The sequence below is a fragment of the Falco peregrinus genome, chromosome 7, assembly GCF_023634155.1.
Source record: "Falco peregrinus isolate bFalPer1 chromosome 7, bFalPer1.pri, whole genome shotgun sequence".
Classification (NCBI taxonomy): Eukaryota; Metazoa; Chordata; class Aves; order Falconiformes; family Falconidae; genus Falco; species Falco peregrinus.
Window position 1 is genome coordinate 17,265,575 of NC_073727.1, and position 22,133 is coordinate 17,287,707.

The 22,133-nt window shown below is 46.7% G+C and overlaps 1 protein-coding gene across 6 annotated transcripts in view; it reads left to right on the forward strand.

The window, feature by feature from the left end:
• The window catches only part of ASXL2 (ASXL transcriptional regulator 2), a 133,498-nt gene extending 111,599 nt beyond the window's left edge, over nt 1-21,899 (forward strand). For all 6 annotated transcript variants that reach the window (XM_055809519.1, XM_055809517.1, XM_055809518.1 and 3 more), the window contains 4 exons: nt 2,156-2,252; nt 6,423-6,528; nt 8,298-9,015; nt 11,191-21,899. In XM_055809519.1, coding sequence (XP_055665494.1) covers nt 2,156-2,252; nt 6,423-6,528; nt 8,298-9,015; nt 11,191-13,608 — 3,339 coding nt within the window. In that variant the 3' untranslated portion in view covers nt 13,609-21,899. The remainder of the gene's footprint in view (nt 1-2,155; nt 2,253-6,422; nt 6,529-8,297; nt 9,016-11,190) is intronic.
• Nucleotides 21,900-22,133: the final 234 nt, after the last annotated feature.

The following is a 22,133-nucleotide window of genomic DNA, read 5'->3' on the forward strand; positions in this document are numbered from 1 at the left end:
GCATGTCCTGTCTCAGATCTGCAAGTCCCTTGAAGATACTTTCCTGTGTGGTGTACTTTTTTGTGTCTCTCAGCTAGTTGCTCTGGGCTCCTTTTGTAGAAGGTGGAAATCCAGTTGGTACAGTCAAGAGCCTGTGACCACATAGAGGTGTCTACTTCAAGCCAAGATGAACAGAGTCCCCACCTCCATACACTGAAGTGATTTGATCACTGTAGACTGTGAAGGGACACCAGCTTAGCTGCAGACACTTTGAGCCCAGACATACATGTTTAGTGAAGTTGTATCATCTTCACAGCTGTGCTGCTCTTTCGGTTCTCACAGAATGTTTATAGTACACGTGGGTTTGGCAGCTGCACTGTGGTCTGCTTTATGGAGAATGCTTTGCTGGACAGATAGTGTTCGTTTGGAGGAGTTCTAACGTTCTGCGTTCTCATAAATTGTAATCTTCAGTCAGCATTCGTTGGGGACTTGTTAGTCCAAGGCTGATACAATAAATATTTGAGGGAATTGTTTTATAAATCCTGTGCCCTTTGTAATAATTAGGTATGTGTCAAAATATGATGTGATGGTGTTTGCAGCTGGAGTTTACTGGCAAGAACCTCCCAGCAGATGGTAAGACATTTCTGTCCTGACTTTTAAGTTTAATTGTCCTTAAATTGAATTAGAATTTGACTGAGCGCAAATTTTGACTAACTAAATAATACTGCTTGGCTCCTGAGAGGACAAATTTTACATTTCACTGCAGTAAATCTTCCAGAGCAGCCCACCACATCAAGTGCTGATGCATGCTTTATCAAATGTCAGACTTGGTTATGGTAAACGGGAGAAGAGGTGAAGGCGTTGGACATGCCAGTTGTGAAAGGTCACCCGTCTGTGGTGTTTTGCTTGGCAGCGACTCAGTCTGAGCTGTTACAGCTGGGGCTTCTGTAGAAAAGAAATGAAGGCACTTTGAGGCGTGACCCAGTCAGCCGTGCAGTAGTTGTCTGTCCTCCAGCACAAGGAACAGGCAACACAGTATATGCAGCAGAGGAGAGTCTTGTGAATTTTGCTCCCTGTAGTCAAATCAACAGAGATCTGGACTAGAAAATAAATCTCTGCTTTTGTAATCCCTACAATGGCTGCTTCTAACTTAAAAATTAAAAATCTCTCTTTTGTAGGTAAATCTTACCTACAAAACCTTTTATTGGGTCGCTTCCATCATTTTAGTTACCTGCATCCCAAATGCTGCCCCCAGAAAAGCAGTGTTTCTGTTGAGTCCTGTACCGCCGAATGTTTGCTGCATGGATCTCCCAGTGTAACCAGGTGTATCCTACATTTGGACAGTTGCATTTTGCTTCTTTGCTCAGATTTATTATTTATGCAAGAAATGGAAGCCCAACAGTTTTGCTCACTGCAAGTTTTTGTGACTTACTGAATGATACATGTGTGTTTGTGTTTCTAGTAAAGAAATTCCACATCTACTTCAGCAGGAAAAAAAGAGCAAAAGCAAATGTCATGTAGGTTTTATTACCCTGATTATAATTTCACGCCACGTGATGTTCCAGTCTCAGCCTCATGTGTTGTCATTTATGGCCTGCTCTATAGCACAACTGCCCTATTTGGTTCACCATATTTCAAAGACAGAATGGGTTTTGAGCTTCATTTTCCCCTGTTTTTTCTGAAGCATCCATGGTTATGACTATGTGTGTTCTGAAGTAAGTTTTATGCGGTAACTTTTACATCCTTGCTTTTCCTTCATGCACTATTTTACGTTCAGCAGAAGACAGCAGAGCTGGCACTTTGGGTGGTAGTTCAGGTGACATTGTGCATTCATCTTGCAGGGGACAGGGCATCTGAAGAAGCTTTTCAGAGGCTGTGCTGTTCTCTTTCCTCAAGCCTCCTTGCCACCTGTACCATCTGCTGCTCGTGTATGTTTGTGCGGCGGCAGGACTGTGGAGGCTTGGGCTGAGGCAAGGAGGAGGAAAGTTTACCACAGCCTCCTGGATCCCAGGCTTGGCTAAGCGCAGCCCTAAGAAGGCTGTTGATTGTCGTCTGAGTTAAAGGCAAATTCCAGAGAGATTTGTGGCAATGTTGGGACTCTTGCTCTGTTTTCAGCTCCCATGTGACACTTGCCTTTCCAACCAGTTAATACTGGCTGCTTTGTCATGTGTTCCAGGTTGGGGCGGATGGTTTGATGAAGCTGAGTGGCTCTGCGCTCAACAACGAGTTCTTCACTTCAGCTGCCCAAGGCTGGAAGGAGAGGTTGTCAGAAGGTAAACCTCCCCACACAGTGAAACGGAATGCTAGAAAGCTTTCCGCTAGTAAATGTTTTGGGGGAACGTGTGAAAAATATTTGATGGAGAAGTTGCAGCACTGAAGTGACTTACTAGGTGAAGACAGCTGTAGTCAATACAGGAGAGCAAGTGCAAGCCTAGAACTATGTAATCTCAAGGTCATAGAGGGGACTGCAGTAAGGAGTTTTCTTTTGAACTTCACATGTGGAAAAATGAGCAAGCCACTGGAAGAGATGACGAAGGAGAAATGTGTTTAAAATCTTGCTAAAATGACAGTAGAGTTGTGTTGTTATTTTCAGGTTGTGATAGCTAAGTACAGCCCACTGCAGTAGAGAAGGTAAATCTATTCCCAGAGTAATGCACTTTAGCTAGACAGCTTCGCTGATGACACAGTGGTATGGTCAGTCCTTTGAGCCATAGTTTTTTATATAACCTAAGTTGGCCATTGACTGACCTATAGGACTCCTGTGCCTTCAACAATCATTTGCATCTTGAACTTGGAGGTGTTTAATTCCGTGGTTTGATCAAATTATGTCATTAGAAGCGCGCTCACTCATTGCGGGCCAGGACCATTTCCTCTACAGAACTAAACTGCGCAGCCTGTTACCAGAGTTTTTACAAAGACCGTAGCACCAATCATGACTCACTTGAAGAAGCGGGTATCATATACTCACACCCAGGTGATTGACTCATAAGAGGCTTTTCCACAGAACAGGAATCCAATTCTATATCAACAACCCTTTTTATTTGTGGGTTCTGGGTGTATTTGTGCCAGTAAACAGGAAGGCATAGAACTCAGCTGTCTAATCAGTTTAATTGTTAAAACCACCCCCAGTTCTAGCCACCATCATTTAGTGTTTTCATGCTTCTTAGCAGACCCGTTTGTCCATTCATAAGACATCTAGAGGGTGCAGCTACGTTTATGCAAAGACTTTCTCACCAGAGTAAAGCTGCTGTAGAACCTACTAAGGTGGTGAAGCTTGCAACAAGCAGGGTGAAGCCTGGAGATCTCCACTGATGTTCCCACTGAGCACTGTATCTCCACTTGAGTATTAAGCCCTGATGCCACTGTGGGCAGAGCAGTCCCGTAGGCTTTGTTCAGCTACTCCTCAGGGTACTGAGAATTCATAACAATTCTGTTAATTAATGTATGCAGGCCTGGGCAGCCTCAGTGTCATTGGGAAAGTCATGGAGTGAGCCCTCTTGGAGCACACCTCTGGGCGTGTGAAGGTGGTGGTGAACTGGGAAGAGGATGGTCTTGCCAATACCCTGAATAGCTTGGCTGTATGAAAAATGACTTAATTTGTGAACAAAGGGAGAACGGTGGGCATCGCTGACCTCAGCCTAAGCAACGCTTTTGATAACTCTCTCCTGCAGTGCTCTTGTATCCAAGCTGGCACGCAAGAGTCTAGATGGATGGACAACCAGATGGGTGAAAAGCTGGTTAGACAGTCAGGCTTGGAGCCATGGTTCCCTCTTGGAGGCTGGTGACAAGTGGGAACGGACAGGATCTATCCAGGCACCGGTCCTCTTTGCTGTTTTTACTGGTGTCCCTGGTGGAGTTTGTGAAGGACACCAAATTGGGGTCCAGTCAGCACACTGGAGGGCAGGGCTGCTGTCCAGCCAGACAAGACAGGCTGGAGATGGGCAGGATCCGGCTCCTGGGAAGGAAGAGCCCCTGGTAGTGATACAGGCTGGGGAGGGGTGACCTGATCGCAGCCCCCTTATACCTACAGGGAGGCTGTCAGGAAGATGGAGCCAGGCCTGTCACCGTGGTGCATGGCAGGAGGATGAGAGAACACAGGCAAGACTCAGCCAGGACATAAGGAAAAAAATTTCTCCCCACCAGAGAGCAGGAGCCCAGAGAGGCTGCGTCATCTCCATCCTTGGGGATTTCCAGGACTGGCCAGAGCCCTGAGCAACCTGGTGGAGGCTGAGCTGCCCCTGCTCTGAGCAGGAGGTTTGGCTGGAGACCTCCTGAGGTCCCCACCAACCTTCAGGTAGACATTTGTAAGTAAAGTTACTGTTGCCTGACTGCAAGCTACCACATAGGTTTTCACTGCTGCGAACAACTGGGCTGATGAGATGTATGATTTTAGTTGAAATCTCCCAACTGGAAGACAAAGGTGGCATAACCACAGCAGTGAAAATCCAGGAATTCACCGCTACAGCTGAAACTATTTCAAATGAATGAATTTTGTACCCTGTTGGTAAATTAGTCTAAAGGCAGGCATTCTACTGTTTTCTGTGCAGTGGACTTTCTATATTTATTTGCTCAGAGGGTGCTTAGAGGGCTGGAGCAGCCCTGCTGTGGGGACAGGCTGGGAGAGCTGGGGTGGCTCAGCCTGGGGAGCAGAAGGCTGCGGGGAGACCTTAGAGCACCTGCCAGTGCCTAAAGGGGCCGGCAAGAAAGCTGGGGAGAGGCTTTGGGCAAGGGCAGGTGGCGATGGCACACGGGGGAATGGCTTTACATGCGAGAGGGGAGATGGAGATGAGAGATGAGGAAGAAATTCTTCCCTGTGAGGGCGGCGAGGCGCTGGCCCAGGCTGCCCAGAGCAGCTGTGGGTGCCCCATCCCTGGCAGTGCCCAAGGCCAGGCTGGACGGGGCTGGGGGCAGCCTGGGCTGGGGGGAGGGGGCCCTGCCTGTGGCGAGGGGGTGGGAACTGGATGGTCTTTTAGGTCATAAGGTGCCCTCCCACCCAAACCATTCTGTGATAATCATGACTGGAGTTACCACAGATAAATGGACTTACTGTGGGCAAATCACGGTAAGTCACCAGCCTAAATGATATCTGCAATCAAATTACTGGATTTGTGGACAAGGGAAGAGACTTGGATGCCATTTACCTTGACTTCAGGCAAGGCACTTGACATCATGTTCCACAATACTGGGGGCAGCCCGGGCTGGGGGGAGGGGTCCCTGCCCGTGATGGGGTGTGGGAACTAGATGTTCTTTAAGGTCCCTTCCCACCCAACCCATTCCATGATTTACCTGACCAAGTTTATACAAAAACAGAAAAGGAACTTGAGGTACCAGAGATTTTGTTTTGGGCTCTCTGTACTTGCTGCAATGAAAAGATGACTGTCCTGATTGAGCGCTGACAACTAACAATGTACTAAAGAGGGACACACTCTTAGTTTCCTTTGGACGTATTTTGATAAGTGCACGGAGACAAACTCAGCAAGAATTTCGTATGAGCCCCTTATTTCATGGGAGAAAATTGCCGAGAAACAAACTGAGCGGTGACAGAAGTACCCAGTTTCCACTGACCCCTTCAAGGATTCCCTCCCCTTTCATAACTGCAGTGTTGGAAAAGATCCGATTCTCGTAACTCTTTCTTCCAGTGCTTAAGAGTACAAACAAAATAGTGTGCGAACTGGATAAACCTTGAGAACGAATCAAGTCTTGAGGCTCAAGGTCACATGTCTATCATCAAAGCACTACAGTTGTGTCAAAAAAGCAGAGTTTCTTGTTATCTAATGATGAACTCTTAAATATTAACATATGGTCTTACAAACCTTAATGGCTCAAAGCTGCCTTGGGGAGGGTTCAGACGTGACATTAGGGAATATTTCTTACAAAGTGCAGTACGTGTATGTGTGAAATGTGCACTTCAGATGTGTGAGAGGGGCTTTTTGTTTCCCACCTGCCTGTGACAGAATAGCATCCGTTGCCAGAAATATTTACTGTCATTTGTGCTGGACAAGAAGTCTTTGATGTTCTTGCATGCATGTTTCGCCAGAGCCACTCATGACTGTCGTTTCAAGGTGCCATACTGCTTTGCTGTCCGCACAGGCAGTATTTTCCGATTCTTGAGAAAATGGCAGTTGCGTAGTACGTGCATACACTTGTGTATAGATTTGTATTCATTTAGTGTTATTTTGCGTAAAGCATCTATTGGCAGCCAGAGTGGATGCTGACAGGGAAGGGCATGAAGCTGTTGCCCGTCCAGTGCAAGGAGCAGGCAGCAGAGAAACACTTGGCAACTCAGGAGAAATGATGAAGTACCACAGTACTACAGTGTCACAAGCTGCGGGGGGGACTTCTGAGATAGCGCTCTTACCTGCAGGCGCAAAGGCTCCTGTGCTTATCCTGATTCCTTTTATCCATAGCATTTTTTTTAAGTTATCTTCTGTTGCATTTTGCAGGTGAGTTTACACCAGAAATGCAGCTAAGAATACGGCAAGAAATAGAAAAGGAGAAGAAGGTTGAGCTGTGGAAGGAACATTTTTTTGAGAGCTACTATGGTCAGAGGTAAGATGCTCAACTGTCTCTTTTTATGCTTGCATCGCCTGTCCAGATGCACCTGTTGCTGCATTTGTAGCATGCTGTCCAGTAACAAACATTGGCTTTCATTAGTCCTGACACCTGAAAAAGGTCTCCAGCTTCATCTAGCTGCCACAGAGCTGAGGAAATGCCTGAGCAGTCTAGGTCAGAAGTGATGCATTTGCTGTCAAGATTTTTAATGCTTTAACCAACATAGTGCTGTGTTCCTTAGGTGAGGGTGTCCTTTGGATTTTACTTCTTAGTTTTTCCCCACTCCTTGCTATGATACTTTGAGACACTCCCCTCTTACAGCTGGTTCTTTTAGTGTCAGGTTTCTGGAGACCCCTGGGTATGTGGTGGTTGAACATGCTCTACTTTGCAGTAAGTCACCTGCTATGTAAGATCTTCTGTATTTCCCTAGGTCTTCAGTCAGACATGTATTTGATTAAACTCCCATGTCTGCCAGTTTTTTATTAAAGTGTTTCTTTTTGCTTGAAGATTTTCCCATCCTTGGGGGCTACGCAGAGGATTCAGGTTTCTGTGCGAGTAACTATAGTAAGAAATGTGAAAACCCACAGACGCACACAAATAACTAAAAAGGAATTTCTTATCCTGCGTTGTGACAGCTTTTATGCTTGTCCTTGAACCATCAGCCAGTTTTCCCCCCGTTCACCTATGATGTTTTAACCCTCGAGAGCATTTGGATTATTGGAAGCCCTACTTCTGTCATCCCATGGTCTGATAGTTTGGGGTTTCGTGGGTGAGTAGGAGGCTGTTGCATGTGCACGTCCGTATGGCAGGTTGCAGTACTAGGTAAAGGAATACACCAGGCTGAGAATGTGCGTGATCTAGTGGCATTGGCAAAGAGCTTTACTTGTCTAACTCACCCAGTTCTCTTGGTGTTGAAAACTGGAGTGTAAACAGGCATGGAGCTCTGCGCTGGGAGATAAAAGGCGATGGCCGTATTCTTGAAGCTCTAGGGGGACAGCGAAGCAGGATAGCAGGGAGGTGTGCATAATAGCGGGACTTCAGTTCTCTTTAGCTCCTAAGAACTCGTCAGGTAGAAATCAATCCCATAGATTCATCAGGCTGGCTTCATCAGACTTTATGGGTTGATGGTTGGGGAAAAAAATCCAAATTTGATACTTCATTAATGAGGGATGAATGAAGTTATTCTGAAATCAGACATCACTCTGAGAATTAGATTCCCAGCTTGTGCATTTCTTTCACAAATAAAGGTTCATGAATAATACAGGGAAATACTCCCAGCACCAACACTGGTTCTAAACTAAGGGCACGTCAGTGGTTTTGGCACTAGCCACATTCCTTTGGAAAAATTGTGGGACGCTTCTCCGTGTCCCTTTCTGCAAATGTCACCATATGAACTGAAGCCAGATGCAGGCTGTGTGGGGTTGTTCGCATGCAGCAGAGATAAGTCTGTGGTGGCTAACAAAAGGAATATTTACTGTTGGCCAAATTCATTTGATCTGCAGCCTGGAAAATTGATACCTGGGTAGTGGAGCAGATCTAACATGTTCCGTGTACTTCATTTAGTTGGTTTTAAACTTCGCTGTTAAGTTTTGTTTCATGTGGAAGTACTAACAGTACAGAAGGTTTTCAAAGATCAGAGCATAGAATTAGGTGCGAGATGTATTTATTTAGGGTATGGTGCGTAGAGAATCGTCTCGTTTTTTGTAAGGATAGTATGCTTTTTGCAAGAATGTTTTGCAAAACAAAAATTCTGTTTTTATTGATAGTTCTGGACTAAGTCCTGAAGAGTCCAAGAGGCTGACAGCAAACACCAGCCCTGCTGAGACAGAGACTGAAAATCCAGCAGCTGAACAGCCAAAATGCACGCCAGCCTCTCTGGCACCGCTCAAAGAGGAGATTACTTCTCCGTTAGAGTCTAAAGCACAAGCAGCCCAGGAAGCACCAGCGATGAGAAAAGGAGGAGAGGAAAGAAGAGAGGACATGCAGCCAAAACCAGCCAAACCCGCAGAGGCCTCTCTTTCCCCAGATGGTTGTGCAGTGAAACCTAGTGACTGTTCCCTCTCTACGAAAGAGAGAGTCCAAGGAGAACCCGTTCAAGAGAAACCACCAACTGCTGCTAGTCAAAAGCCAGGTGAAGAGAGAAAGCACGCTGCATCAAAGGAAGTGCTGGGGAAGGAGACTGTCAGTACCTCAGCTTTGGCCCCAAGTAAACCAAAGAGCCCCGAAGCAGGTGAAGTACTAGCAAGCCTGAAGAGTCCAGCGATGACTTCAGACACACCAGAAAAGAAGTCCCCTGTAAATGAAGAAATGGAAATCGGTGTTGAAGCCCATAAGAGGAAGTCAGAGTGTCACGAAGAAGCTCTAACCACTCCTGAGAAAAAGCCACGCATCATGGAGAACTGTCAGCACCACCAGGCGTTTCAAAGCCAGCCGCAGTCCTTTCCTGCAACGGGGACACCGGTGCCACGGGTACCGCCACTCAAGGTAAGGAGAAACAAAGGCAGACCCACAGAGCAGCCTTACGTGGGTCAGCTCAGCTGGTGGCTCTCACAGAAATGCTTTGTCAGTTCTGTTCTAATTATGTACGTCAATTATGTTACCTGCTTATTATAGGACGGAAATATTTGATCCAAAAATGTAAAAGCTCAGCTGTTTGCTAAAGGGAATCTACTGGCTGGCTTAATCAGTGTAACCTCAGTTACGTATCTTTCATGCACATGCATCTGTTGAAAGATCTCTTGGGGCAGAACCTCAAAGAATTGTGCAAAAGCTGGAGACAGAGTGTAACAGGGAAAACTGTGGTTCTCGTTGGAAACCAGGGAGAGCTGCAGAGGAACTGCAAGACCATAATAACAAGGCAAGCTGTGGCCCAGGAGCACACAGAACTTTGCAGATGTGTGAGTATCCCTAGCGGTACAGCAACTGGTCCAGAAAGAATGCTCTCAGCAGCTTCCTCTGTCGTATCAAGTCCAGAAATGAAATTATTTACCTGTGTTTAAAAACAGACCATCTAGAAATAATGCAGTTATAATTTGTACCAGCTGAATGCAGTGTGGGGGCAGAGCAGGTAGCAAGGAGAGACCGTTGCAGGGAACATCTCTGTTCCAAAAGCCTTTTAGCTGCTGAGACTTACATAGGAAAGGGAACAGGCAATCAGCCACCACTAGGTAGGGCAGATGGAGAGGAAAAGCAGGAAAGAAATGTTCCAGACTTTGGTCTGGACAATGCAGTCCTCTTGCCTTTGAGATCCAGGTGACAGGGTGGTGCACCTACTGCTAAACTTCCAGGAAATACCCCCTTGGTAAGTGACAAACGCTCTGGATCCAGACATCCAATACTCTTGTCAGAAAACCATTCCAGCGTTGCACATGTACTGATAACACCAATTCTTTCTTCTGTGGCGTTACCCTCGGTAGCAGACAGTAAATGGATGATCCAGCACAGAGAATTTTTTTACAGTCATGTGTGACTGTAGGAGTAAACAAGTTTGGTTTCTTTAGAATAGGGCCTGTGCTGCTTCTACCAGAATTTGCTCTGAATGAAGTTCAGCTCCATGGCCTGGGGCCTTAGGCAGAAGTTGTAAATGGAAGACTGCTTAATTACTGTATTTCTGTGTGTCCTAAGAATTCTAGTCTCCCATTACGATTCTTTTTTACTAGGAAGCATTCAAACACAAAAATTTAAAAATGGTTCATTATTCTAACCATGTTAATAAGTATAGCATGAAGGTAAGAAAGCGTTAATAAAAAAAATTTGTTAGTGACACAGTATTGGGGGAAAACTGTCAATAAAAGAGATTTGAAATATCATACAGGAAGAATGGTTGACCTTCCAGTGTAATAAAAGTGGGATTTAATTTAATAACAGTGAATTGAAGGATGATTGCAAGTAGTTTCCCCTGTAAGGTAGAAGACATGTCATTCCTCGGGTAAGAAAGAAGTGGAGAACCTATTAATCAGATGAGTGGGAGTCAGTGAGGTATTGCAGATACATGAAAACAAATGTAACCTTAAAATACGTTCCCTCAAATCTTTGTGATGGAGACAGCAAAGAACTAACATGAGTGCACTTTCTCATCACTTACAGTAGAAAGAACAAACTTTGAGAAAGTAAACTGGAATAATGAGGGGTGTGGAGAACATATTTTAGAAGAAAGGACTAAAGTAGTTTGATTTTCATCTACAGATACACAGTAGCAGGATTGTTGTTGCTTTGCTAGAGACACTGAGGAGTCAAGTGTGGGTACACAGGGTAGAATAGCAATGCAAAACCAAGCAGGATGTCAATGCAAAGCTTTATAAGGATATAAATTAAATATAAATCAAGTATGAAACTTAGAATAAGGGACGATAGGTGATGAGTTCTGGAACAACCTTACGTTTCTTTCTGAGGGAGCTTGACAGGTTTTTGAGTAACGGTGTCTGATGTACCAGTCTGCAACTGCAAGGGATGAGCTTCCAGTCTGAGTTACTAAGGTTGTAATAGATTTAAAACAGGTGCGTCGGATGCATGTCTTTATCTTGAGGGAGGGAGAGAAGGGATTGCTCCAAAGGGCGACAACTGTTTCTCCAAGACTAAACTGTGCACTCTCACATTCTTAAATACATGGGTTAAATGTTCCCGGTATCTCATTTGTGCTTTTCTCCTCCTCTGTTTCAGATCCCTGTTTCCAGAATCTCCCCAATGCCATTTCCTGCGGGCCAGGTCTCTCCCAGGGCACGCTTCCCAATCTCGCTCACCAGTCCGGGAAGAACAGGGGCCAGAACCTTGGCAGACATCAAGGCAAAAGCCCAGCAAGCCAAGGCTCAGAGGGCAGCGGCCGCTGCTGCCGCCACCGCTGCTGCTGCCGCCGCCTCGACAGGGGGGGCTGTCCCAGGGCCTGGGCCTGGCGGTGGTGGGGGCCCACCAGCCGGTGGAGGAGAGAAGAGTAACGCAGCCGCAAGCGGAACCAACGAAACTGGAATTCGAGGAAATGCACTGGAACTGGCAGGAACTGGAAGCGGGGGAAGTTCGAGAAGGTTTCTTCCCCATTGTCCAGGGACCCGTACCCAAATGGAGACCCAGGCCACGGACCAGGCATCACCTCACAATCCTTCTAGAGCACAACTACAGCAAACTCCCACACCACAGCCCAGAGCTCCAGCCAGCCATACCGGCAGCAGCTCCTCCTCCTCAGCGGTATCAGCACTAGAGAAAATCAGCAGAATAAAACAGAGCTCCCCCTGTATGACTGTAAATCAGGTTTCAGGCTCCCCATATGCTGGCGGCAGTGACACACAAGAGAAAGCACCTTCTGCTCCGGCGGGTCCCAGCCAGGCCGGCGGGACACCAGCTGTCAGGGACGGAAGCCTCTGCGTCACTGCGTCCGTGGCAGATACCAACACAAACGTAAGTAAGGTAGCACCTGCGGCCTTAGGAGGGACAAGGTTAGATGTGTGTAAAAGCAAATCTCCGTCCCCTCTGATGTCTTCGCTAACATCCACGAGCTCGGAAGCCCAGGCTGGAGGTGTGGTCACACCTCCGACATCAGCCTCACCCTCTCACGCTTCGTCAGTAGCATCCAGCCTTAAAACTCACACAAGTTCAAGCTCAAGCGGGGCCATCCCAAAACCAAGCTCCAGTATTCCTGCTAACAACCCTTTGGTCACCCAACTTCTTCAAGGCAAGAACGTGCCTCTAGAGCAAATCCTGCCGAAGCCTCTCACCAAAGCAGAGATGAAAACGGTCACATTAGCTCCTCACGAAGAAAAAGGGGCAGCAGCAGCATCCAGCGCTACAAGTGTAGCGGGGAACAGCGCTGGAGCAGAGGGTGGTGAGAGACAATCGAGTTTACCCACACAACAGCTTGGGAAGATCTTTTGCCAGAACCGGCCTCTGCCTCACGTTCCAAGGACCTTTCCGGTGCCCTTGGGAAAGGACCACAGTCTTGACCAGCACCAGTGCCACGAGGCGCTCAGCAAAACAACCCAAGAGCAGATCCTTCAGACTCTTATCAAGAGGGTCCAGAGGCAGAATTTGTTACCAGTCCTTCAGCCTTCACAACTGAACCTTGCTCACTCGGGTTTCCAGGTAGAAAACAGCTCTGCCAGCCAGAGATTTATGCTGGGTTTCGTGGGCAGAAGGACGTCCAAGCCTGCTATGTCTGGTCATTACCTGCTCAACATTTCCACCTATGGTCGCGGTTCAGAGAGTTTTAGGAGAGGCTTCTCCTTGAACCCTGAAAACCGCTTGTGTCTGAACAGTCCTGCTGAGGCTCCAAAAGCAGAATTTGGGGAATGTGAGGAGACAGCTGGCCACGGCAGCAGCAGTGATGAAGGAGATGCAGATGAGAGTACTGGTGATGAACGTGAACATATCAGCGTTAAAGAGGAGCCCCAGGCGTCACAGGCTTCTGGTCAGTGTGAAAAAGAACAGGTATCCCATAACATAAATTCTTCGGATTACAGCACCCTTGCTAAAGGGGGTGTAAAGGCAGAAGCAGCCATGTTTCAGCAAGCAGCAGTCGACAAGGAGAACGTTCAGGCACTTGATGGAACTGTGCTAGCACGAGATGTTATCCAAGCCGCTCAAGAGCAAATGGCACATGCCATGAGGGGGAAAATGCACAGCAATCCGGAGCTTTTCAGCACTGCTGTACCGTCCTCGGACTCTGCGCAGCAGCAGCCTCCGCTGCTTTCTCCTTCGCACCCTCCCAAACTATCTGGCAATGCTGCAGCACAGCTCATCGGGCCCAGTTACAGCGGCACAATAAATGTCTCCACTTCCCCGGATGTGAACCAAGGGTCTCTTATGACTGGGCTGTCTGAATGCAAGCAGTTGTCCAGCAGCATGGGGAACGTCATGTCCTTCTCTGTGACTGTAACCACCATTCCCACCAGCCAAGCTGTGAACTCTGGCAACCACAGTCAGACCATCCCCGTTCAAGCCTTCGCTGAAGACAACGGCATGGAGGATTCCCCTTCCAAATGTTACTGCAGGTTGAAAGCCATGATCATGTGCAAGGGCTGCGGTGCCTTCTGCCATGACGATTGCATTGGCCCCTCTAAGCTCTGTGTCTCCTGCCTCGTTGTGCGGTAACCGGGACGGGAAGTGGGGAAGAGGATGGCTTGGTTTTGGTTTTGCTTTCGAAAGTACGTTGGGAAGAAACAGGAAACTTACTGCCTTGCACAAGAGACACGTTACTGAATCAGGAATACAGAGTAGAGTTCTTCTTTCATTAAAGAAAGAGCACCTTCTTGTACAGTGAGTCTAAATTGAGCTCAACTACGTGAATTGTGACAAGAGTTTGCACTTAAGGAATTATGTAAATATGTCACATTATTTTGTTTAAAAATATTTTTTCAGTCTTTTAGGAGATAGTGTTTGACTTGTACTGCAGTTTCATTAACCCCAGCCTGCTATCCAGCATGTTTGCTGAGCTCTGCTCTAGATGGGGGAACGAACCCCTGGCAAAATCTTAGCCTGTTGCTGGTCTTCTCTCGACAGCGAGAAGAACTGGGTAATTGAGAAACTAAACGTTTGTACTGACTGATCACAGAGCGCTGAAGCAGGAAGCCCTGAATGGGCTCACTTTGTTGCTCTAAATTTTAGTTCAAATTTTTCAGAATTGGAAGGCGTTAACTTTGTGCCAGCCTTTCAAGTAATTGCCTTTCACAGCGACCTGGCTGTTCCCAGAAGGCATACTGGGTTGTGCAATATTGGCTGGTGTTTCTGATTCGCATATCCTCTCCTCTTCAAGGAGTCAGTTGCAGTAACCTTGTTTTAAGGAAGGTAGTGTCTTGATTTGCTACTGGTAAATACTGAAAAAAAGCAACTGTACTAACAATAGGATTCAAGAATTTAAATCACTAAAGCAACTCAGTAACTGTGATTGTCCCAGGAACCATTTAAAGCAGAGATCACAAATATGTGCTGAACTGCATTTCATTTCTGGACTGTCAGGACTCGGCAGAAATCTGCTTTCTTAGGCATTTTGAGTGAGCTGGAAGGCACCATCCCAGGCAAGAACCATCAGCTGTTAACGGCACGCGATGCAAGTGAAGTGCACTCGGCGTCACCCTCGGTCCTGCTGTTTTCTGGGAAGCTTACTGTGCTCATTCAAACCTCCTCGATAGTCAAACGTCTCTAATTTCTATAGAAGATTTTATATTTAGCTAAGTATAGGGACAGAAAAAACAAGTGTCTTGTTGGGCCTCACCGTTAGCCCACTGTGGGTGTCTCTTTGTGTTTTTAAAATACCAAATCAGGCTTGACCCAGCTTGGCTTTTGCTCAGTTGAGGTCCAGGGTTGCGTTGGGGCTGGGGAAGGCTGGGGGGGGGGGCAGGGGCTGCACCGCACTCCTCGTACTGACTGTGGGACACAGCTAGTGATGCTCACCCTCACTTCCAGTGTTCCCAATTTCATTCCCTTTGATTAATTGAAATGAAAGCGGTTGCAAAATGGTACTCTGTTCTCAACAAGAACTGATGACAGGCTGGCTAATGAAGCACACGCCCATCTGCAGTTTGATGTATCGCAACATGTCTGCATCACGCTGAGGGTCTGTATGTTACTTCCCTTCCGAAACACAGAGCATCAGGTTCACTAATCATGTCCAGTCCCATGTTGTCGCTGTTCGGGGCGGGTGGGGGCCATACTGCATCTTGGTCGGGTAGCAGATCTATGTATCTTTTTGATGGAAAAGCACTAATTCACTTTTAATCCAAAGGCCTTTTTAAGATGAAGCAATATTAGCAAAATAGGTGGGACAGCTGTTTTGCAAGCTGGGGTCCTCAGCCTTTCTTTTGTCTCTCCATTTGGTTCTGCTTTCCCCTTTCCCTTCTCCCTCGCCCAGGAACCTGGCATGCTGTTGGGAAAGATCAGAAATAACTGCGGGTGAAGCAGTGTGATTTTCCACGGAGCAGGTGGTGATTTACTTGGTGACGATACAGAAAAGAGGGTTGCAGAGTTAATCGGGTCGTAGCAGACATGTTTCCTTCCCTGTGCAGCAGAGCATGGCATCCTCCAAATCAGGAGTAGTGGCTGTGAGTTAGCAAGAACTGCAGTGCGTTTTGGTCACTGGTTTTTGCTCATCTTAAATTCACTGGGGAGCAGTGACCCCTGCTTTCTAATTCCGCATCTCTGTGCAGACGTCCAGTGGTGAAGAGGATTTAAGTACCCGAAATACAGTCCACTTTTTAAATCTAAAACTAGAATCACACACACACACCCAAATTACACAAAAATTATTCTCGTGTGCGTACTGCCCCTGCGTTGGCGGTGGTTGTAGCCCATGAAACACCCCACCGGTCTGTGCATGTTCCCACTGCTGCCTGCATGCACGCGCACGCCGAGGGGCAGAGCAGCAGGCATAGGGCTGGCTTCTTCTGTTGCAACCCCCGACACTGTGACGGGGATAATCTCATTTCCTGCGTTGACTCGTACACCGGCGCTGGAGCAGACAGCAGTCACTGCCTGCTGCCAGCTCTTGCTCTTCAGTAAGAGGAATTTCTGCCATTTTCTTCAATCTTGCGATGCAATGTGAAATGGTTTCTAGCTGCGTGCCCTGGGGAGGCCGGTACTGAGAGCAGGGTCTGTCTGCTCCTTAGTAACTCGGGCCTTGTCTAGACATGAAAGAAGTTACCACAGCACAGCAGTTGCAGTCCTCAGTCAGGCGCATTCATTCCTGTCTAAGACAGATCCCCCGGCATAATCCAATTTAAAGATTGTTGCTAGTCACAAATTAAACTAAAAAAGTCATTCCTGCCTCAAATAAGCGCAAAGAGGTTTTGCTGGCATAATTGGATCAATTCTGTCCACACCTTTTATCAGTGTAATTTTTCTAGGCCAACAAGGCAGCTTAAGAGGGGGAAGGGGAAGATGAGGGAGCAGCAGGCTGTGATGTGCTGGCTTGCTCCTGGCGCTCAGGGGCTTTTCAACCTGTGACGGGTGCTGTGTGGAAGGGCTCTTCCATTGCTCCTCACAGTGTTCTCTAAACAGCTGCTGGCCCTGGCTGCGGTTCGAGCTTGTTCCTCCCTTCAGATCTTACGAGCGTCCCCTGTAGCACGTGGGTCCGGGTCTCAGTGCCACAGACACCTCTAGGGAGTCTCCTCTGGAAGCACAAGAAGCTGCCGTTTCCCGAGCAGTCCTGCAGGAAATGTGCCTGCTTGGCCTTTGCCACCCCGAGTCGGGACATACAGTGACCAGAGAAGATCTCGGTGGCTTCAGGCTTGTATTGGACAGTGCAGGTATCTTGTGTGATGACCTGGAAGTTTACAACCTGTTCAGTGCCTTAGTTACAGTTTAACAGATCAGCACTTTTCTTGGGCTACTTTTATTCTATTTCTTTTTAAGAAAATAAATTCTTTTAACTGCATGTCTTTGATTTGAACATACGCTATGAGCTACCAGGTGCAACTTGATGGAACGGTCTCCACAAGCTTGCAAGAGGGCATTAAGTAGTTAGGAAATCATTAGAAATAATGGGGCTCGGTGTAATAGTCACTGTAAGTACAGGTTGACGGAAAACCTTGAAAGTTTTGCATGTTTTACAGTGCTGGTTATTGAATAATGTATTTTACAAGGGGGAAATCCTGCAGCCTATATAGGAGTGTTCCTTATGTGGGGTCAGTCTCCACTCTTCCCATCATCTGGCCTTCCTGCTGTTCCTTCCAGCAAGATAATAAACCTGCCTTCACAGTGGCTTTATAAAATAAAAGCGACGTCGTGACATAGTTTAAAGCATTAGACTTCGGTTCCCCCAGGTATTAATTTAATAGCACCACAGTAAATTCTGTCATAAAAAAAAATCTGAGACAAAATGTTTTCAAAGCCTAACGTCAAGCTATGTTTGTGGCAGAAAAGCAACTTGAGTAAGGCAAGACACTCAAATTTAAATTTTCCTTTTCTGGCCACATCCATGTCCTGCGGTGTGAGAACTAGAAATACAGACCAATTAATGGTTTAACTTTCTAATGCAAAAAACCGCGTGTACAAGTTGTTGCAACAGAGGAGTTAACGCAGCCCAGTAAAGGAGTTCAGGTTTTGAGATAGATTGGTGGCACAGGGAAGGAATTTTGCATGAAATTTTAAGTGCCGCTTCTTGAAAGGAAAGACCAAGATGCCGGACAGTGATGCTGGTCAGTGGAGTTGTATCTTTTTATCTGGTGGTAAGAAATAGCGGACGGGGCAGCAAGTTCCTGGTGAGGTCACTGACAGCCAGGAGGTGTCCTCAGGTTGGTCCTTGTGGTGGGTGGCAGTGGCTGCTGCAGAGGCAGCACAGACCATCCCGGGCCGGTTCCTCCCGCTGTGCACGCAGGGGTGGATTGGGAGTGGAACTTGGGCTTCTCCCCGCGGGGGAGGCTGGGGGGGGCAGGGGTGGTGGTGGAAGGGTGAGCACCGGCGCTGCCCAGGCATCCTCCCATGTCTCGAGGCGGGGGTTGCCAGTCTTCAGTGCTGCGCAGCAGCGGCGGCAGCATGAGAGGCGGTGGGAGCTCGTGGCCCATGCGAAGGCTGGAGGCAGGGCCGCTGCTCTGGTGGCACTCTGTGCTTGTGTCATCGAGGCACTGTGACTCGGAAAAAAGACGCAGCCTAGGGGTTTTTCCCACTGAAAGGCCAGCACCGTTCCTCATTGGAAGCGCTGCACGGGGAAACTTTCGTTTGACTTGGGAGTTTTGCTTGGGCTGGGCTGTGCGGAAGCCCCCGCGCCTGGCTTCGCCTCGGTGGCTGTGCTGGTCTCTGGCAGGAGCGGTGGAGGGTGTGCGGCTCCCAGGCGGGGCCGGCCGGGCTGGCGCTGGTTTGAACCACCAAAATCCCGCATCCGAAACAGGGGGGTGGCTGGAGCGGCGGTAGAAGGCGAAGGGTGGCACGTGCACGCTTGAATTACCTCTGGCGACATCACACATCGGGTGCTGGCGCGGGGAGGGGGGGAAGACCGTTCCCAGGACATGGCTGCTGGTGCACAGCGTGGCGCGGCGTTGAGGAGCAGTCTCCGACCTGCTGCATGCGGAGCAAACCGGGGCGAGCTCCTCGCCCGCACCAGGTCTGTTTGCCCCTGGTATCTCGCAGGGAGAACAGCTGGAGCATTCATTAGGATGACGATATCTGGAATTTTCTTTGTTACCTAGGTTGGGGTTTTTTTAATGCTATACATTTGATATAACTGAAGATCAATTTTAAGAGCTTACAGTAATATATTTTGAGTAATATATATTTTAGTATCTGTAAAAAAAAAAAATTGACAAAGGATGATTTATGAACTAGATAAACAGGGTACTGGGAGTATGCAGTTTCTCAGCAAGGGCAAGAATAGTTTTATTAGGAGGAAGACTGAAAAGATTCAGTTTTATCCATTAATGCAATAAAAATGGGAATTCTTAAAAGAAGAAATCCAATACTGTTTACCACGTGCTTTTCTTGTTTTGACAACAGGCCTGTAAACACAGTTTAGAAGATACTAAACCTTTGTCTGTCTTTTGCCTTTTTAAAAGGGACTTACATTGGAATAGAGGGTATGTACAGAAAAATCAAGTTGACACCATTTTAAAATGTATTTTTACACAAATATAGAAAAAACATATTTTACATAAGAATTTTAAGTATTTGAAATATGTATATATATACTGTATGTACTTCATATATTCTTTATTTTACATTTTCAATGTATTAAAAAGTATTTGAGCTGGTTGGATTTGAGCATGTAATAATGTATTAAAAAAAAAAAAAAAGAAAAGAGGGAGGAAGGATGCAAGTACTGCACCACTGCAGTAGCTGCTCTTAGCAACTACAGGGTAGTAGAGGAACAAGTAGTTCAGGAGCAAATTAATTTTGGAAGAGTTTAGCAGTTTTAGATAGAGCATACAGAGCATTTTTCAGTCTTGCATCCTGTTTGTGTTTCCATTAAGACTCGTTCATTTTGCCTCATAACCACCCAAAATAATCTATGGTGAGAAGACAAGAAGTTGAGGTGGATCTTTTATACAAGCAATGCTACCTTTATAGCCAAAGAGACATACTGGTACGGAAGCTACTCAACCAAAACGAAATCAGAAGCTACTCAGTTTTGCTGTGCCACTGAAATTTTAATAAATAGCTTGATTTCTTGTGTGAGCATCTAACAGTGCTTACGGGGAGCTCAAACAATACACCAAAAGTCCAATGATTTCAAGGAAACACTATCAAAGCAGATTTTTTTTTTGTTGGGTTGTTTGGTGGGTTGTTTTTTTTCCCCGCTTTGTAGGAATTTTGGTGAAAATATCACAGTAGAGGATGGTACATCATTGCAGCTATTAGAAACAGAGTGAATTCTCACCAGGAATGGGATCCTAGAGATGCTCCCCTTGAGCAGCAATTACCCGATACACACACATGGCAAAGGGCAGCCGCAGAGCAGCTCAGACAGCACGAGGGGCACAAACCAGGCGCTCAGCGCTTTCAGGAGTCGGCTGAGATACACGGCGCTGTGTACTGCACACGGTGCATCCACTTCCCATGCCTCCTGCTACTGCTTCGTGGAACTGTCTGTTAAAGCAAATGGCAAATACTGCTGCTTCTGTAAATACCTGTTTCTGAAAGTCTAGTTCTGTAGCCCCTGCAATTGCCGGCCCCAGTTCTGCGTGTGTAGAGAGACAATACAAATCTCTGCTGAGAGGAAGGTGGAAATGGCTCCACAGCACAGGAGGCACAGTGCGTCTGTCTCATCCCCTTCTCTATAATGCCCACATCATCTTAGATTAATCTCAGATTACGTTGACGCTATTCCAGATTCCAGTGAGCCATAGCAGGAATCCCATATGTGAATTGGAGACGTTTACAGCAGTTCTCTGTTGCTGAGACTTACAGGGAAGGAAACAATGTGGGAAAAAAAGAAGCACTAACAAGTTTTAAAAGTACAAGTCTAAAACCTCAAAAGGCAGGCAACTGATGTTTTTATACCGCTTCAATTATTATTGGAATCTCTTGGGAAAAAACCAAGACATGGCACCCAATACTTTGTCAAAACTTGCTGTCGACGCAGTGAGAAGGGGGGCTTTCACTTTATAAACAGTTGCACTATAAGAAAGCCCCGTTTTGGGTGTGTGTATATATACAAGGAGTCGGGGTAGGGGGGTGGGGGGTGCTGTGCAGGTGTGTGTGCATGTATATGTAGGTACACACAGCTATATTTTAGTGAAGTGTGCATAGTTAAGACCAGCTTCATCTCAGTCTTCTGGTGACGTTACACCTCGCGAAGTTACCACAGACCTGAGACAGAATGACAGCTTTTGTATTTGCTTTCATATTTAAGATCTATGGGTTAGACAAAGTATACAATAGCAATGTGTTTTGATCTGCTGCACTTTTTTTTTAAAAAAAAAACATTCCTTATTCCCCTGGTACTGCTGCATCTCCCATTCCTTCCTCTCCCCATTTAAAACTTAAAACCAGTTGGTCTCCTGTACCTTTCAGTTAAGACTTTTCAGATGCTGCACTATAGATTTTATATTGGAAGAGCCGGGCCAAGAGTTGAACCTTCGGAGGCCTCCAGGGTCCTCACCGCCCAGGGCCAGCACCAGGAACGGCAACCGACACACAGCGTAGGCGTGGGAATAAACGCGATGCAGCTACTGCAGCTTACTGCGGGACTGCTCCAAACGGACACAACTGTAACTGTACCATCTGTGCGGATGCTCTTAGCCCACCTGCAGCTGGCAGGGGACAGGCATGACCTTGAACCTCAGGGACAGAGGTGTCACTAACGGTTTTTTTATCTGGTGTCTAGAGGTGTACCAAGGCTGCACCCACAAGCGGCAGACTTTGCTGGATTTACAGCCCCTTCGGGGGCCATAAATCTTCCGTGCGATTGTAAGCCAATCCGCTACCACTGTCCGTCTGCAAAGTCAAGTAAGAAACGTGGCGAGGTTTGTATGGAGAAAAAAAAAAAAAAGGCAAAAAAAAAAAAGCAGTTGTCATTCGGTAACTTCTAGGCATTTACAAACAGCACGGGCCAGCTCACACATCAGGGACAAATGCGGTCCGTGGTGCTGCAGCTATGCATTTTGGCAAAGGTTGTTTTGTCAACAAGTTTTTCACTCGTTTTGCTGTATAAGATTCCACCTTAGCTTCTCACCAGCATTAAGAGGGATCTGAGGAGTGCTAAAACCAGCCTCTTTCTAACCTGTCACTTGAAGAGCTGTGTGCCCTTAGGAGGTAGCACTTTTGACAAGCAAAAGCCTGCCCTGTGGCTTGGGTCTTACTGCGGATTCTGTTCCTCTTCCTCTCACTTATTTTTGTCATGTAAAACTACCTGCTTTATAAATGAATGTAAAATACAGTAGTTCTTCAGCACATGGACAAATGTGTATTTTATCTTAATGTTTCCTTTTATGTTAAATAAAAAGCATATGATTTTATGGTCGTTAGTACTGCTAATGTTCATTTTTCAATTATTACCTTTTGTCTTTCAAGGAACCCTGGTAATCAGCAGTGAACTACATTTTTCTGGGCTTATAAGCTGCGGACATCTGGAAAACTTTTTTTGACACATTTCAAGGGGAAAACTGGTTTAATACTAAGCCTTAATAGATACTCTGCGGTTCCCTTAAGCCTCAGTTCTTGGGGTCCTGAAACACTTCAGGAGCATTGAA